Source organism: Amblyomma mixtum, chromosome 10, assembly GCF_055824585.1.
Source record: "Amblyomma mixtum isolate Tamu chromosome 10, ASM5582458v1, whole genome shotgun sequence".
Taxonomy (NCBI): domain Eukaryota; kingdom Metazoa; phylum Arthropoda; class Arachnida; order Ixodida; family Ixodidae; genus Amblyomma; species Amblyomma mixtum.
Window position 1 is genome coordinate 77949252 of NC_143021.1, and position 16090 is coordinate 77965341.

Consider the following 16090-nt stretch of genomic DNA (forward strand, 5'->3'; position numbering starts at 1 on the left):
GCCGCGGTCCTCCGTGCCACCAGTGCAGTATTTCGACGATCGCCGAGCGCCCTTGCGGAAGGCCGATATCTGGCGCACACCTGATAACCGGCCACTCTGCTTTCACTGCGGAGAACCAGGACATCTCTACCGTAACTGCTCTTATCGACGTCTCGGTCTGCAGGGCTTTCGAGCCGATTCACCCAGACCCCGGTTTGGCCATCGGCCCCCTGCCATTGAAGATTTCCTAGCGGAACAGCGAATTTCAGCCCGCACGCCGCATCAGCCGCGCTCATCGTCTCCGAGGCGCTCTTCCCCGAACCCCCACAGCTCCTCGCGAGCACCACAGGGTCGCTCGCCCAGCCCTCGTCGGGAAAACTGAGACCGGCGACCTTCGGGGGCGAGGTCGCTGGGAGTCGCTGCGCTGAAGACCTCCCGTCGCCGCCGCTACGTTCCGACCGTGAACAGATGGCACCGTCATCCGACCTAGACAGCCCCGTTTCTTTGGACATACCTGTTCTTCTCGACGGTCACAGAGTCAGTGCATTAGTGGACACCGGGGCCGACTATTCAATTATCAGTGATAAATTGGCGACTCTTCTGAAAAAAGTGCTTACTCCATGTTCTGTGGTGCATCTTCGTACAGCCGGTGGTCATCTCGTTACCCCAAAGGGCATTTGCACGGCTCGCGTTCAGATTCATGGATCTACGTTCGTCATCAGTTGTGTAGTTCTGTGCAATTGCTCCCGCGATCTCATTATCGGCATTGACTTCCTGCGGGAGTATGGTGCTGTGATCGACCTCCGCCACCGAATCATCAGCTTTTCGACCAGTCAAGCCACCCACCTCGCCGACTCTTGCCACCGCAGTGCCGCCCTTCGTGTTTCTGCTGACAGTGTCACGTTGCCGCCACGGAGCAGTGTTTTGGTTGAAGTCGCCTGCAACGACTTGCATGACGCAGAAGCAGTCGCCGAGGCTAACTGTTCACTCCTGCTTACTCAAGGCATCTGTGCCGCTCGCAGTCTATTAACGCTTCGTAGTGGCCGGTCTGCGGTGCTGGTCACAAATTTTTCTAATGAGTACCGACATCTTTTTGCAGGAACCGCTATTGCTTCTGCCGAACCTTTTATCGATACTCCTGTTTGTTTTGCTTCCGCGGCAGCCGGCACTGACGAGCCCTCCCTTGAAAACGTCGACATAAACTGCCACCTGCCTCGGGAACAACGACTGGCTTTGGAGCTTCTGCTGAAGGAATACAAGCCGTGCTTCGCTTCTTCCTCGAAGGTTCGTCAAACACCCATTACCCAGCACCTCCACCAAACTGTAACGTACTTGTTGACGAAGGGGGGCTTTAATAACAAGTGCGAAGACAGACAAGGCCACGCAAGCTGGGGCAGCAAGGGCGACAGATTCCACACGGCGCGAGCCCTTCTTCGTCGTCGTCAGCAGCTATGCGCCACCTGGCAATGCTAGGTGGCAATATATTTAGTTCCGAGCAGAGCAGACAGCTTTGCGGGCGCTACATTCCGGCATGTGCACTGCGTCCGATGAACCTATGCGCGTGTGCAACTGCGCGGGAAGCTGTGAATGCGGAATGTCATGTGACTGTTTTGTGCGGCTGCTGGTCCAATTTTTTTTCCCCTCGTACAGGTGCGCATCATAGCCGAGGGCAACATGAGGAGGCTGTGGATTGCAGCCCTCTTCCTTGCGGCGAAATTTGAAGAGACGCAGGACCCATTGCTTCCTTTTTGCTTCAAGGAGACGATGGAGTGCATCTCAGATTTCCAATTTAGCGATGTATGGGAGGTGGAGAAGGACATTCTGCGGGCGGTCGACTGGTCCCTGGCACGTCCCCTGTCGGTGAACTTCCTGCGTCGAAACTGCAAGGCTGCTCAGGTTAGTGCAGGTCTTACACTGGATTTCGTTCCTTCCGTTGCAGGGTCAGTAGGCATGCTGCAGATTAATTACTATCCTTAGCGGTAAATATAGACGCCTAGTGTATTGTGGAGTGACGTTCACGTCTAGGTTTGGTAGGCGCCTATTGGAAAAGAGGAGTCAGAGCACAGACACTGCCCTGGTTTCTCATTGGTGTCACTGCATAAGAGCTGTTGTGCTAATTAATTGGCAGTAGTCATGTCTGTTTCCTTGGCGAACATTTGAAGCCGGGCAGCTGAAGCACAAACACCTAAATGCTGCGCACCGTGATGTTAATTTGTGCGACCAAAGAATTGTAGCTTAAATTGACAGAGCAAATGTTGGTTCAATGAAGAAATGGTTTTTTACATTCAGTAGTCATCACGTGTTTTCCAGTTCTGCAGGCGCACTCCACCGCGTAGCAAGTCGAGGCGATAACAGAGCATCTTGCGTCTTCAAGAAGCACTGAGAACTGTTCCCGAAAGCACGTCTAGAGCATCTGAAGTTTTCTTTGAGGGGGCACTCTGAACAACTCCGGAAACTTTTGAAATTAGTAAATCTCGTTTACATAGTTCTTTTTGTGTCAGTTTATGTTTGTCCGGCGGCCAAACTTACGTGTGGTGAAAAAATTGCATTTAAAACTTTTCCCTCCACCACATCCAAACTCCTGGCATGTACCCCGAAAACGACTGCGATCGGCAATTTGAAGTGAAACAATCTCGAAGTTACTCAGTTCGGCTTTGCGCTTAGTTCGTAGCATTCTTGGTAGTTTTACTTAGAGCGCAAGTGTGTGTAATCAGCAGCCAAACTTGACAGTTATTGCCATTAACAAAATATCTTAAAAGCTAAGCCTATTGTCCATGATCAGCGTGGCGTCATAACCTTTTATTTGCTGAATGTGTACCAGCAGTGGACTATTTCCCAGCATCAGACGAGGAGAAATATGTTCAGAGAAGTTCTACTTGGTAGATTGTCACGTTTAGGGGGTTTGAGACATAGTAATCCTGCTCTTCTTTTTCTTACTTGTTGCTTCGTAACAATAAAGAATTAAGTATTCGTACTTGATTATATGGCTGTAGGAAATTTTCTTTTTACTCTTGACGCCACAGAAGACTATTTTGACATCGCTAATATTAAACTCTAAGCTCAAACCCTTGTTTAAATTAGATGCATTTGGCATGTAGTAATTTTTCTTCCATGGACATATTTAGATACAAGAATGATTGCCGTTTGAAGCGGACATAGCTTCGGATTATTGATCTCATGGCTTCCACTTCTCTTGCTCCCGTGCACAGGCTAGCCAATTAGAAGAAATAACAGCCATGTACATCCTCGAGGTCTGCATGCTCGACTACTACATGGCTTGGCTGAAGCCTTCGAGGAAGGCTGCTGCAGCTTTGTGCTGTGAGCTGCTGCTTCTTGGGAGGCCAAAGGAATGGTAAGTAACCGCGTCCATCGATGAAAGTGGAATGGCTAACATTGTTCTTAAAAAGGTAGGCAGCGGTTAGCATCTCATATCTCAAAAAAAAAAAAATCGAACATGACACCCGCTCTTGCCGTTATTGCATGGGGCTGTCGAGCATCAGAATTAATGCCAAGAAAATTTTGTGTCATATGCTGCGCTGTCAGGATGCCGTGTGCCTGTTCAAGCTCCGACAAAAAAAAAGGAAAACCGGGAAGCACAACTCTATCCATGGATTGAGGGGGCTCGTCTGTACACGAGCATGTTAGTTATATACGGGCTATTTCATGCGCGGCTGGGTCCTAGCAGAGCCCTTTTACGGACTGGGTGCATTACGGGCTGGTTGTATGTATACAGTAGTGTATAACTCAGGAATGCCCTTAAAAGAGGACCTGCAGTTAATGGCATCGACCGGTTCTCATGACGTCGCGAATAATCCCTTAGCGTGAAATAGCATTTTACTGGCGGGTACTTCTGTCAAATCGGATTATCCGCCATGTTACGATAATCAGTCGATGCTGTTGGCTTCAGGGCCTCCTCTCAGCGGGATTTCTCGCCGCGTTCTTAGATTTTATTAAGGGATTATGGTGATGATAAAGGGTGAATCAAGATTATGCTGATGTTTTAGCTGCAAGATAATCATGGTGGTAGGATCTGTGAGTTACGGCCACGGGTGATGTGCATTCGCTATATACTGTGTCCGTAATTGTTTGTTAAAAGTGCACCAACATGGGGGCATTCTGAGCATTCTCATCGTATCCGCGGGAAAGCCCTGGTGCACACGGGAACAGCACGCTGCGCATATTGCTGATGTGTCGATCGCTTATCGCGCTGTACGAACACCGAAGACTGGGTAAGGGCTTGGTTAAATAAGGGCTAACAGAACTAGTATGGATACGGCGCTGCCTGTACAGGTGCCGTCAAAAGTAAATGGAAGGGAATATTAACGAAAAAAAATTAATTATTGCCCGCTCAATAAAGGATATTCAAAATTCCGCAAGTGTGCTTTCCCACATATTGATGTTGCCCCAAACAAGATGGCCGACTTCGCTATAAAGGAAATACGTGGGCTACAGGACAGGCGCTAAAGGTGTGGATAGAATGCAAGAGGCGTGTATTGGAAGAATCAAACAAAAAACCACTCTTTCTTGCTTCGTTTCAGCTGGAAACGCATGGTCAGCCATCTTGTTTTGGGCAAAATTCTTATGCGGGAAAGCGCACTTGCGGAATTTTGAATATCCCCTATTCATGCATCCTTGAATTTTTCAATTTCAATTTCATTTATTTTCCAGAAAATTCTGGCGGCTGCCTGGACTAAAAGCTGTAGGTATACAGCTTGACGAGGCCCAGGCAGCCGTTACAAGGCATAGGAGCAGACATTGTTGAGAACATTGACATACACACAAAAAAAAATAAAAACGAACACATAGTCAGGTTACAGTTTTCACAAAACAGGACATCCAGAAAGCACAAAATCATCAATAAATTACAATAGGAAAATACAGAAAACATATTTACATAAGATACAAGGGAGCAGCTGTACTTTGGCGCGAATTATACGTCAGGAATTATTTTTGAAGAAATAATTCACGCAATGCTTTCTTAGTAGGGTTATTTATGTCTTTATATCTATTTAAAATTACTGGAAGATTGTGCTGTAATGCTTGGAACTTATAGTCAGTGCGAAAATGGGGAACAAACCAAGTGTCTGTGTTGCGAGTATTAACTGTGTGAGCGTTCTGTTTCAATAGCGCAGTGCCTTCAATCATAGACCGAAAGGATGACGACAGATGAAATGAAAGCAATATTCGGAATTCATACATACTTTGAACTTTTAACACACTGAATGTTTCAAAAGCTTGCCGTGTGTGGCTTAGGTAATCAAGATTAGCAATGTGACGTATAGCTTTCTTTTGCAGAAGGTAAATTCTTTCTAGGTTGGCCTTAGTTGTTGTCAACCAGACTAATGAGCAATAGCTTATTTGTGAGACAAATAATGCATTATATATTTGTAGCTTTATTTTACCAGGAAGGAACGCGCGGCAACGAGCAATTGCACCTGTTACCAACGAGAGGTTTTTTATTATCTTCTCAACATGCGAATCCCATGTAAGGTGTGAAGAAAAAGTTACACCTAGTATGGTGTGTTCGTGAACAATTTCAATTTCTTCACCACCACAAGTGATCTTTTTTTCTAGACGAAAATTTTTGTTTCTTGCACAAAATAACATAACTTTTGTTTTTGTCGGATTAATTTTTAGTAGATTAATATCAGACCATTCATGAAGCCGATTAAGAAGTTGATTGCACTTGGTGACTAGTTCATTCACATCAGGACCAGAGAACAAAATCATATATGTGCTGACTAATTGTGATTGTGCGAATTGCACTGCGCACCAACAAACATGGACCATTATGCTTTAGATTTAAAGAAAATAAATTTTTTGACAATGTCGCCTTCCATTTACTTTTGACGGCGACTGTACACCTGTACGCTGGGCGACAGCACATTCATAAAAGATCTGACCTTGTTAGTTGTTAAACGCTGACACAGTACCTTAACATTAAAATCATCATAGACCTGATTCCCGTACCGCCTTCATCAACGAAGCGAACGGACTAATCGAAAGCCGACTCGCACCAAGAGATTTGGGTGGCACCCTCGATTGCGAGCTCATGAGCAGTTGGTAGAAGCTTCTGCACATTAATATTGCGCATTAATTCCGATTCCGTTGAGAATCCGCGGAAAGCTTCGTTGAAGCGTAACGGCTCTCCCTAAGGTAGTCAACTGTTGGGGGAAGCGATTATATTGCTACATATGGTTTGCTAGAGCAATCACAAATACTTCAGACAGGCGAAAATTTCGTTGTAGAGCCGTTAGTTGTAGAGGGTTGTGACAGTGTTACCCTTCGGCTCCTTATTTATCGAGATGCGTGTAACTGAGCGTAAGTAATCTCGATATCAGCTTTCAGTATTTTGGAAATGCCATTCCCGTCACGCTGCGGTGCCGGGAATTTTCTTTCCCTCTCCCAGTCGTTTGATTCCCGCTAACAGCAGCTTAGGTGTTTCAGGTTCCGATGGCAGACGCCGCGGTTAGCAACATATTTTCCTTCCATTTTTATTTTTATTAATAATAGATAGCCACGAACACCTGTTGCAGTTTCGGTTTCATGTTTGTTTTGTGGCGCCACCCGGTGCCTACGGGATAGAACTTGCGAGGCAGCAAGGCAATAAAAAGGACACAGCTCTAGGAGCTGTTGTTCGTTGCGCAGTGGAGCGCGGTGCATCATCGTCCGTTTCTTCGAGCCTAGCCGTTGACGGCGACCGCCGAGCCGGTCCGCCTCTCGGCATTGCTTGGTCCACTAACTCGTTACAAGTGGCGACGAGGAGAAAAATTCAAGTTCAAGTTCGTCTTTCCTCCGCCCCTTCTGCGCACGTGAGTTCTTCGTTGTTCTGACGAGTTCAACGCGCAAGAATTCCGTCATGCCAATGTTCGGCAACCTCGAAGCGTTCGACGGAGGAGGAGGAGATGCGTGGCTTTGCTACGTTGATCGCCTTAAAGCTTTTTTCATTGCGAATGACATCGCAGAAGCCAAAGAGAATCAGTCTTCTTTAGTTGTTGTGGACAGAAAACGTACGCTCTCTTGCGGGATCTCGTGAAGCCCGCCCAACCGCAAGACAAAACCTTGCAAGAAATTCTTTCTGTTCTTGGTGACCATTACTGCCCCAAGCCATCTGCTGTCGCACAGCGTTTTAGGTTCAACACGCGTGTTCGCGCGGAGGGCGAGTCAGTCAGTAACTTTGTGGCGTCGCTCAAAAGCCTCTCTGAACATTGCAACTTCGGAACAGAGCTTAGCAACATGTTGAGGGACCGCATCGTGTGCGGCATCAACGACACAGCCGTGCAGACGAGGCTTCTCGAGAAAGCAGACCTTACGTATGAAGACGCTGTACAAACTGCACTTGCCATGGAAGCTGCGAATAAAGATGCCGGCGAGATAGCGAGCTCAAGCCGAAGTGCGCTTCCCACTTATCAAGTGGCGGCATCAAAGGGCGTGTCACATGCTACCGCTGTGGGGACAAGCACCTCGCGTCTGTGTGCAAGCACATTAGTAGTTCGTGCAATTACTGCAGGAAGCAGGGACACATTGCTCGAGTGTGCAACTCGAAGAAAAAGCACGCTTCGCCACGGAAGGGAAAATTCACAAAGTTACATGCGTCCGCGCCTTCGGCTCGCAAAACTTCGTCTGGAACTCATCCAGTCAACACTGTTGACAACGACGTTTCTGCCGACGTGTTTGACATGTGGCCAGTCGACACCGTCGCGCCGTCACCACCCTTCACCGTAACAGTCAGCATTTGCGGTAAGCCGCTCTGTATGGAGCTGGACACCGGTGCGAGCGTTTCTCTCACGGAAAAAAATCGTCTTCAGGAGCTGCTACCGTCAGTACCTGTCATGCCGTCTGATGTACTCCTGCGAAGCTACTCGGGTGAGCTCACACAAGTTCAAGGTAGAGTAGATGTCACAGTGCAGTTTCGTGACAGAAAAGCAGTGCTACCTTTATTCCTGACTGGGGAACCTTCACCTACACTTCTGGGCCGGAACTGGATTCGAGAACTGGGCATTGAGATTGCTCGCGTGGAAGCAGACGTTCATGCTGTTTCTGATGTTGAGGACCTTCTTCAAGCGTTTCCTGAGGTGTTTGAGCAGAGCCTGGGAACTTTCAAGGGTCCAGAAGCCACAATCCATGTTTCACAAAATGCTGTACCAAAGTTTTTCAAGCCACGGCCACTGCCCTTTGCACTGAAGGTTGGGGTGTCACAAGAGCTTCAGCGCCTACAGAGGGAAGGCATCCTGGAGCCAGTCACTTCTTCAGCTTGGGCTGCACCAATTGTTCCAGTGGCCAAGAAGGATGGACGCGTCAGGATTTGCGGAGATTTCAAAATTACCATTAATCCAGTAGCTGTGATGCAAAAGTATCCAATTCCAAGAATTGAGGACCTGTGGGCCATGCTATCAGGAGGTGAGAAGTTCACGAAGCTGGATTTGAGGGACGCCTACCAGCAAATTGTTTTTGACGAAGAATCTAGAAAGTATGTTGCAATCTCCACACACATGGGATTATTCCAGTATACACGTCTTCCTTTTGGCGTGTCATCGGCACCAGCCTTGTTACAACGGGAGATGGAGAACCTTTTCCGAGGGCTGCAACATGTTGTAGTATATTTCGATGACATCCTTGTCACTGGCTCGAATGACTCGGAGCATCTTCGCAACCTCAGTGCTGTCCTATCTATATTTCGTGATTTTGGACTTAAGTTGAAGTTCGACAAGTGTCATTTTTTCGTTCGACAAGTTGAATACCTAGGGCACATCATAAGCAAACAAGGCCTGTCTCCAAGTTTGAGCAAGGTATCTGCCATCCTTCATGCACCTGCACCCCGGGGCGTCAAGGAGCTTCAAAGTTTTTTGGCACTTGTGAACTTCTACAGGCGTTTCCTACCAAACCTTTCCGGACGCCTCCGCCCTTTGCATTTACTTCTCATGAACGAGAAGAAATGGGTGTGGGGAAAAGAGCAAGAAAATGCATTCAATGCAGTGAAGCAGTTAATAACATCCGCCCCAGTCCTAGTACATTTCGACCCAGGGAAGCCACTGTGTCTCAGCTCAGATGCCTCTCCGTATGGGATCGGCACAGTTTTGGCACACCGAGACTCTAATGGTCGAGAACTGCCCATTGCTTTTGCCTCGAGATGTTTGTCTCGTGCAGAGCAAAACTACAGCCAACTCGACAAAGAGGCATTAGCCTTTGTATTTGGTGTGGAAAAGTTCCACCAGTACTTGTGGGGCAATCCTTTCACTGCTTATACGGATCACAAGCCTCTACTAGGATTACTGAATGATGACAGACCCATTCCAGTGCAAGCATCACCACGACTAGTCAGATGGGCATTGAAACTTTCTGCATACAAGTACAAGCTTGTGTACAAGCCTGGTCTGCACTTAGGTCATGCGGATGCTCTCAGTAGGTTGCCGTTGCCTGCAAACAACGTGGATCTACCTGCACCTGCTGAAATGTTCATGCTTGAACAAGCATACCCAGGACTGTTGTCACCTGCCATTGTGGCACAAGCTACAAAAAAGGATCCATTCCTGAGCCATGTAGCTCTTGCTGTCCTGCGAGAGGAAAAACTTCCAGCAGGACCAGAAGGAAATCCATTCACAGCAAGGAGCAGCGAACTCAGCCTCCACGAAGGTTGCTTGCTGTGGAGTTCCCGAGTTGTTATCCCAAAATCTTTGCAAGCCAAAATCCTAATGATAATTCATGCAGGGCATCCTGGCATTGAGAACAGCAAGACAATTGCCAGAAGCCACATCTGGTGGCCGGGAATTAATGGAGACATCGCTAAGAGTGTAAAGAGCTGTGAAACTTGCCAAGCTTACCTGCGTGCACCTCAACGCATTCAGCACACGCCATGGCCGTTTCCACAGAGGCCCTGGTCAAGGCTTCACGTTGACTTTGGGGGCCCATTCATGGGTCATACATTCCTGGTCATTGTTGACGCCTATTCAAAGTGGGTCGAAGTTTTTCCAGTGACATCAACATCAGCGGATGCTGTTATCAATGCTTTGCGAACAACATTTGCGCAGCATGGACTGCCGGATCTCATAGTTTCCGACAATGGGCCTGCCTTTCCAAGTGAACAGTGCTTGGAATTCTTGGCACGTAATGGAATACGTCGAATGCTTGTGCCTCCCTACCATCCAGCTTTGAATGGTGCGGCAGAGCGCGTCGTACAGACTGTCAAGAACAAGATCAAGAAGAGTGGATCTGGATCTTTCCAAACCCAGATTTCGCGGTTCTTATTTCATTACAGAACCACGCCACATGAAGTCACAGGCAGAGCACCGTGTGAAATGCTCATGGGAAGGATGTTCAAGACACCTTTTATTGGCCTGTAACGGTAGCGATTACATTGCTACATATGCGATTACATAGCGGGAAGCGAGTACATTGCTACATATGCGATTACATAGGGGGAAGCGATTACATTGCTACATATGCGATTACATAGGGGGAAGCGATTACATTGTTACATATGGTTTGCTAGAGCAATCACAAATACTTCAGACAGGCGAAAATTTCGTTGTAGAGCCGTTAGTTGTAGAGGGTTGTGACAGTGTTACCCTTCGGCTCCTTATTTATCGAGATGCGTGTAACTGAGCGTAAGTAATCTCCATATCAGCTTTCAGTATTTTGGAAATGCCATTCTCGTCACCGCTGCGGTGCCGGGAATTTTCTTTCCCTCTCCCAGTCGTTTGATTCCCGCTAGCCGCAGCTTAGGTGTTTCAGGTTACGATGGCAGACGCCGCGGTTAGCAACATATTTTCCTTCCATTTTTATTTTTATTAATAATAGATAGCCACGAACACCAACATCTACGCCTACGTGCGCGTGCCACATATCGGTGCACACGTCACGTGCTCTCTGCCCGCTCCTGGTCGGGTTCTCCCAGTGTGAAGATAAGAAATTTAAATCGAATTTTTCCCCAGTAGAGGGCTGGCTGTCTTTAGGGTAGACTATGGGTATTCTCTGTCGCACCACTATAAAAATGAACGTAAGCCTCCGTGCCGGGAGTTACGAAGTCAGTTTACACTACTTCTTTAAGTAGTGCAAACTAGTTCATCTGTCAAAAATATTTTGCTGTTTTGGGTTTTGGGGTGTTATTGAAGCCCAGTGTGAAGAGCGTGCGTGAGTGCCAAGCACATCATTTGTCTTTTGCAGCTGGGACCGGAAGATGGTGTACTACAGCGGCTATTCACTACAGCAATTGCGGCCATTTGTAAGACGTATGGCTAAGCTCACCCTAGACGCAGCTGAAAGTGAAAACAATGTGCGTATATTTCTGCCATTTGTTCGGCGCACAGATGTAGCGTTCCCATATGTATTGGCACTAAGATAACTAGTGCACTGTTGTGCCTTTAAAAAGGAAGCTTTTTTCCTGGAGATTGGAGATAAATTGAATGCACAAAAAGGGATAACAATGCAATTTATAGAATAACAATGTTCTTCATTCAAATGTTCAATGACGTGTGTCTTTGCAGCCGCTACTGCTGAATCTTTGGTTATGGTACACTGAAGCTGATGATGAGATCGTTGATCTTGTATTAAAGTTTGAGCACCTGTGTTAATGCGTGTGTTTGTCAAATTCGGCACCACAGGCTGAACGTTTTGTTTTGTGCTCTGTTCCAGGCTCCGTACGAGAAGTATAAGGTAGACTGGTATGGCAACGTCGGCCGCTTCTCGCAAACCATGGCGTCGAACCTTGGCCTCATCGCAAGTGGAATCTACTTATGAACATGCTGTAACATCCCAATACACCCCAGTCTGCTGACGCCGCTAAAACTGCGAACTGCTGATAGGACGTTGCAAATACTGCTGATAGTGCTGCTGCATGCTATAGGGCCTAAAGGCTGGAAACCTTATCGGTGTTTGAAAGCCTCTCGAGCAGTGCTCTGTGCAGCATGCCAGTTGAGTTGCCGGGTTGCGGCTCAGGGACCCATCGCGCACGCACCCCGAAGCCGGTAGCCTGGCCCCCTTGGTTTTGTGTGTGTTGGCTGTTTGTCGGGGCTCCTTGTGCAGCCGCCATCCCGGCGCCGCCGAAATGGGTTTGTTTTGAGGCAAACGCGGCAGATGGCGGCAACGACAGTTAACCGCAAGGGGGAGGCCCGTCCTTGCAAGGCCGCGTTCGGGCCGCAAGACGCGGCCGATGCGCGGACCCCTGGGGCTTCGAGAGGGGGTCGCGTGCAAATTTATTGCTTTTGACTGCAGACTGCCCCAAAGACGAGCAGCGAAGGGGGGAGAGCGGGGTTCGGGCTGAGTTTGCCTTCCCTGTGCCGCCGCTGGTGTTTTTGTGTATTTGTGTATTTGTGTGTGTCGGTGCTGTAACCAAGCGGAAATGCGTAACGTCTTCGTGGTATTCGCGCGGTGCTCGCGTAAACAACAACCCCGCGAGCACCGGCGTGCTATTGGCTCCTTTAGTTTGAACGAAATTCTTCTGATTGGCTCTGACAAGCGCATTTCCTATTGGTTACAAAAATGGTCCCCAGAATGCTGGGACAGTGTATTTAAGGGCGAGTTTTTGGCGCGAAAAGGGGACTCGGGGAGAGATCGGACCGGGGGGGGAGACCGGCGGAGACCGGCTGGGGATTGGAGATCAGACGGGGCAGAGACCGGAGACCGGAGATCGGACCGGGGGGGACTTTGAGATCGGAGCTTGAGAGACTCCGGAGAGACCGGCCGGCACCGGAGCGGAGACCGGGCGAGGTCTGAGTGAGGGCTCGGAGAGAAGTCGCTGATTAGCGCTACATAGTCCCGAAGAAGTATCCAGTCTATTCCGCAACGTGTCGCCGGATCACCGAACCATTAGAAGACTTCAAGATCATCGAAAATTAACTGGCGCAGTCGACAGGATGATTCCGGCGGCTTTCTGCGGAGCGGACACGGGCACGGGCACAATTGGACACCAGCGGAGAGCAACGCCTTGGTGAGAGTCCCCAGCGCTGCGGCTGATCATCGCGACACCTGGGCGCCCTTTGCGGAGAAAGTAAGCGGGCTGCTGTTGAGAGACCCTGGAGGCTGTTTGGAGCGAAAAGAGGCGACATCCTGGTGCGAGGCCTCTGGAGCTGTTGGAGGCGAAGAGGGGACGGAAGCTGAGGAGTGTCCTTGGAGGAAGACCGCTGCAACTCTGAGGAGCATCGAGGAGGCAACGAGAGGCCTACGAGCAAGAGAGTGCTGCAGGCGTTGGAAAGGACGAGGCGGCATCTGAGTGAGAAGACTCGGAGGGAGCCGCAGAAGCCATGGACGCCGACACGACGGTAGAGTGAGTCCCCCTTCCCATTTTGCTTGCCTCCGTAGCGCTCGAGCCGCTGGGTTAGTGAGCAGCAGGTGTGATGGCCGCTCTGAGGTGTTCGAGTGGGCATTACGCAGGGCGCACGTTGGGGCCCAGGCGAGGTAGTTATCTCGAAAACCAGCTGGACGGTGTGAGTTTGGAGTCTCTCGAGCTCCAACTCGCAATGGCTAAAGAAAAGTACAGGCAGATGACAGAATCTCTCCAGGAAGAGCGAAGTGCGGAGAAGGTGGTGGTACTTCCGGAGCGAACTGAGAGGCGATCACCCCCTTCAGATAGAGGAGATGCCAGGTAGGAGCAGGGCGATGCGTCAGATGAACGGGCAAGTTGCGACGGCATGAGGCCGGTTGAAACTGATAGCGTGCCAACGGAACGGCAGGTGATGGCCGCGCTGAGGTGTTCGAGTGGGCATTGCGAGAGGCGCGCATTTGGGTCCAGGCGGGATGGTTATCTCAAAAATGAACTGGACGATGTGAGTCTGGAGTCTCTCGAGTGCCAGCTCGCGGTGGCCAAAGAAAAGTACAAGGAAATGCAAGAATCTCTCCAGAAAGAGCGAATTACGCAGAAGCCGGCGGTACTGCTGGAGCGAGTTCAGAGCCGAATACCCCCTCCAGGTAGAGGAGATGACAGCCAGGGTCTGATCGGTGTTAAAGAGGTGTTAGGTAATTGCTATGGCTTCAAGTTGGTATGCAATGAGAGCGCTTCAGGCGAAGCGCAAGTCCCGGCAAACAATGCAGAGATTGCAGGCGCTGAGCTGCCGGATGTTGCTATGTCGGCAGTCGAGGTTGAAAGAGAACAGCAGTCCCTACCTGCCGGTACTGAGATGAGCCCTGAGAGAGTGCCGGGTGACGTACAGGTTGTTGTCGAAACTGTCCAGGTTGCCGACACGCGTGAGGAAAAGGAAGACATTTGCGTCGAACCGCATGAGCATGCGGATACGGGCGAATCGCCAGGCGCGAGTGTCCACTGTGAACAGTCTTTGCGCATCGATGTGGAAACAGTGTGGCGGGGGTGTTGCGCCAATGATACAGTTCAAACAGCGACCTCAGTGGTGGCGGTGTCGCCAGAGGAGCAGGTGTCGCAGCTGACTAGAGCTGATTCTGAGACAGCGGACACAGGTACAGGCAATGCTACGGCGGAGAGATTGCCGTACGAACGGAGATCAGCTGGTGGAGACACTGTCTGTGTCATCTACCGTGAGCAGATCACGGAAACACGGCGAAAGTTTGCGGCGCATCCCAAATCACGGCACGATCCTGGCGTGCATTTGCCTATTCAGCTCGAGGGGAAGGCGTCTGGCGTAAACACGCCGCCGCAGTTCAGCAAGCAAAACATGAAGAATCCCAAAGAAAACATGGCTCTGTCCATCGTGATGGCGCGTGGTCTGAGTGCATTGACCGCCGGCGAGGATCGTGAGTCAGGTAGACCACGGCGAAAACGGAGTATCGTCTCTGCGCGAACTGCCTGTGCCACACCGATGTTCCGTCGTAGACAAGTGCGTGTGTTCGACCCGGGAGGACACCGCTGAAATCGTCGGCCGCGCTGGCCAGGGCCACTCCACACTTAGCTGCTTCGCATGCTGTGATCGGGTGTCATGCGCTAGATATGCTGCACACCTAGCCTTCATACTAAATTGACACAAAATGCTCGAGTAAGCGCGGATGCAGTAGGTGGGAGTGGAGGATCTAGAGCTGGAAGGACTCAGTGTTGACTATCGACATGGACATGGCCGAATGTTTGTGCGAAAACTTTGTGTAGATTTTTCCGTTGTGCTTCAGTGATTACAGACAATGTGGTATGAACTGCTTGGAACTGTCGTCGTTTGCATGTTACAGACTGTTCGAGTGCCCTGAAAATGATGTGTCTTGGTTATAAGTTGGAATGTATTTCTCATTAGCGCTGCATGGGGGAAGTATTGTTCTCTTATATTGCATTTGTGAGGGTGCAAGATGTGCCGGGACTGTCGTTAAGACGCGAGTGTCTCTTGTTGATGTCGTAGCTGTGTGTATTATCATTGAGCTTTTCTGTATGTTTTGATTCGTATGTTCCTCCGCATATTTTTTATTGTTGTAACGTGCTTTGTGTTGTGCGTACAGCGAGTGTACGCACAACATTCTCGGTAAGGAGCAGTTGAGTTGCCGGGTTGCGGCTCAGGGACCCATCGCGCACGCACCCCGAAGCCGGTAGCCTGGCCCCCTTGGTTTTGTGTGTGTTGGCTGTTTGTCGGGGCTCCTTGTGCAGCCGCCATCCCGGCGCCGCCGAAATGGGTTTGTTTTGAGGCAAACGCGGCAGATGGCGGCAACGACGGTTAACCGCAAGGGGGAGGCCCGTCCTTGCAAGGCCGCGTTCGGGCCGCAAGACGCGGCCGATGCGCGGACCCCTGGGGCTTCGAGAGGGGGTCGCGTGCAAATTTATTGCTTTTGACTGCAGACGGCGTGACGGACGGGATGCCCCAAAGACGAGCAGCGAAGGAGGGAGAGCGCGGTTCGGGCTGAGTTTGCCTTCCCTGTGCCGCCGCTGGTGTTTTTGTGTATTTGTGTATTTGTGTGTGTCGGTGCTGTAACCAAGCGGAAATGCGTAACGTCTTCGTGGAATCCGCGCGGTGCTCGCGTAAACAACAACACCGCGAGCACCGGCGTGCTATTGGCTCCTTTAGTTTGAACGAAATTCTTCTGATTGGCTCTGACAAGCGCATTTCCTATTGGTTACAAAAATGGCCCCCAGAATGCTGGGAAAGTGTATTTAAGGGCGACTTTTTGGCGCGAAAATGGGACTCGGGGAGAGATCGGACCGGGGGGGGGGGGAGACCGGCGGAGACCGGCT

At 49.8% G+C, this 16090-nt stretch overlaps 1 protein-coding gene across 1 annotated transcript; it reads left to right on the forward strand.

Moving 5' to 3' along the window:
• The first annotated feature begins 1653 nt into the window (after window positions 1-1653).
• On the forward strand, window positions 1654-11715 carry LOC149326217 (G2/mitotic-specific cyclin-B2-like). The gene is made up of 4 exons (XM_089564502.1): window positions 1654-1875; window positions 3189-3331; window positions 11143-11251; window positions 11611-11715. Exons 1-4 carry the CDS (start codon window positions 1654-1656, stop codon window positions 11713-11715), a joined length of 579 nt encoding a protein of 192 aa, XP_089420628.1.
• The last annotated feature ends 4375 nt before the right edge of the window (window positions 11716-16090 follow it).

Excerpts from the sequence above, each read along its gene's own strand:
- LOC149326217 (XM_089564502.1), top strand. The coding sequence starts at position 1,654 with ATGAGGAGGCTGTGGATTGCAGCCCTCTTCCTTGCGGCGAAATTTGAA. Across the intron at positions 1,876-3,188 it reads GAAACTGCAAGGCTGCTCAG|GCTAGCCAATTAGAAGAAAT; the intron begins GTTAGTGCAGGT and ends TCCCGTGCACAG. Across the intron at positions 3,332-11,142 it reads CTTGGGAGGCCAAAGGAATG|CTGGGACCGGAAGATGGTGT; the intron begins GTAAGTAACCGC and ends TGTCTTTTGCAG.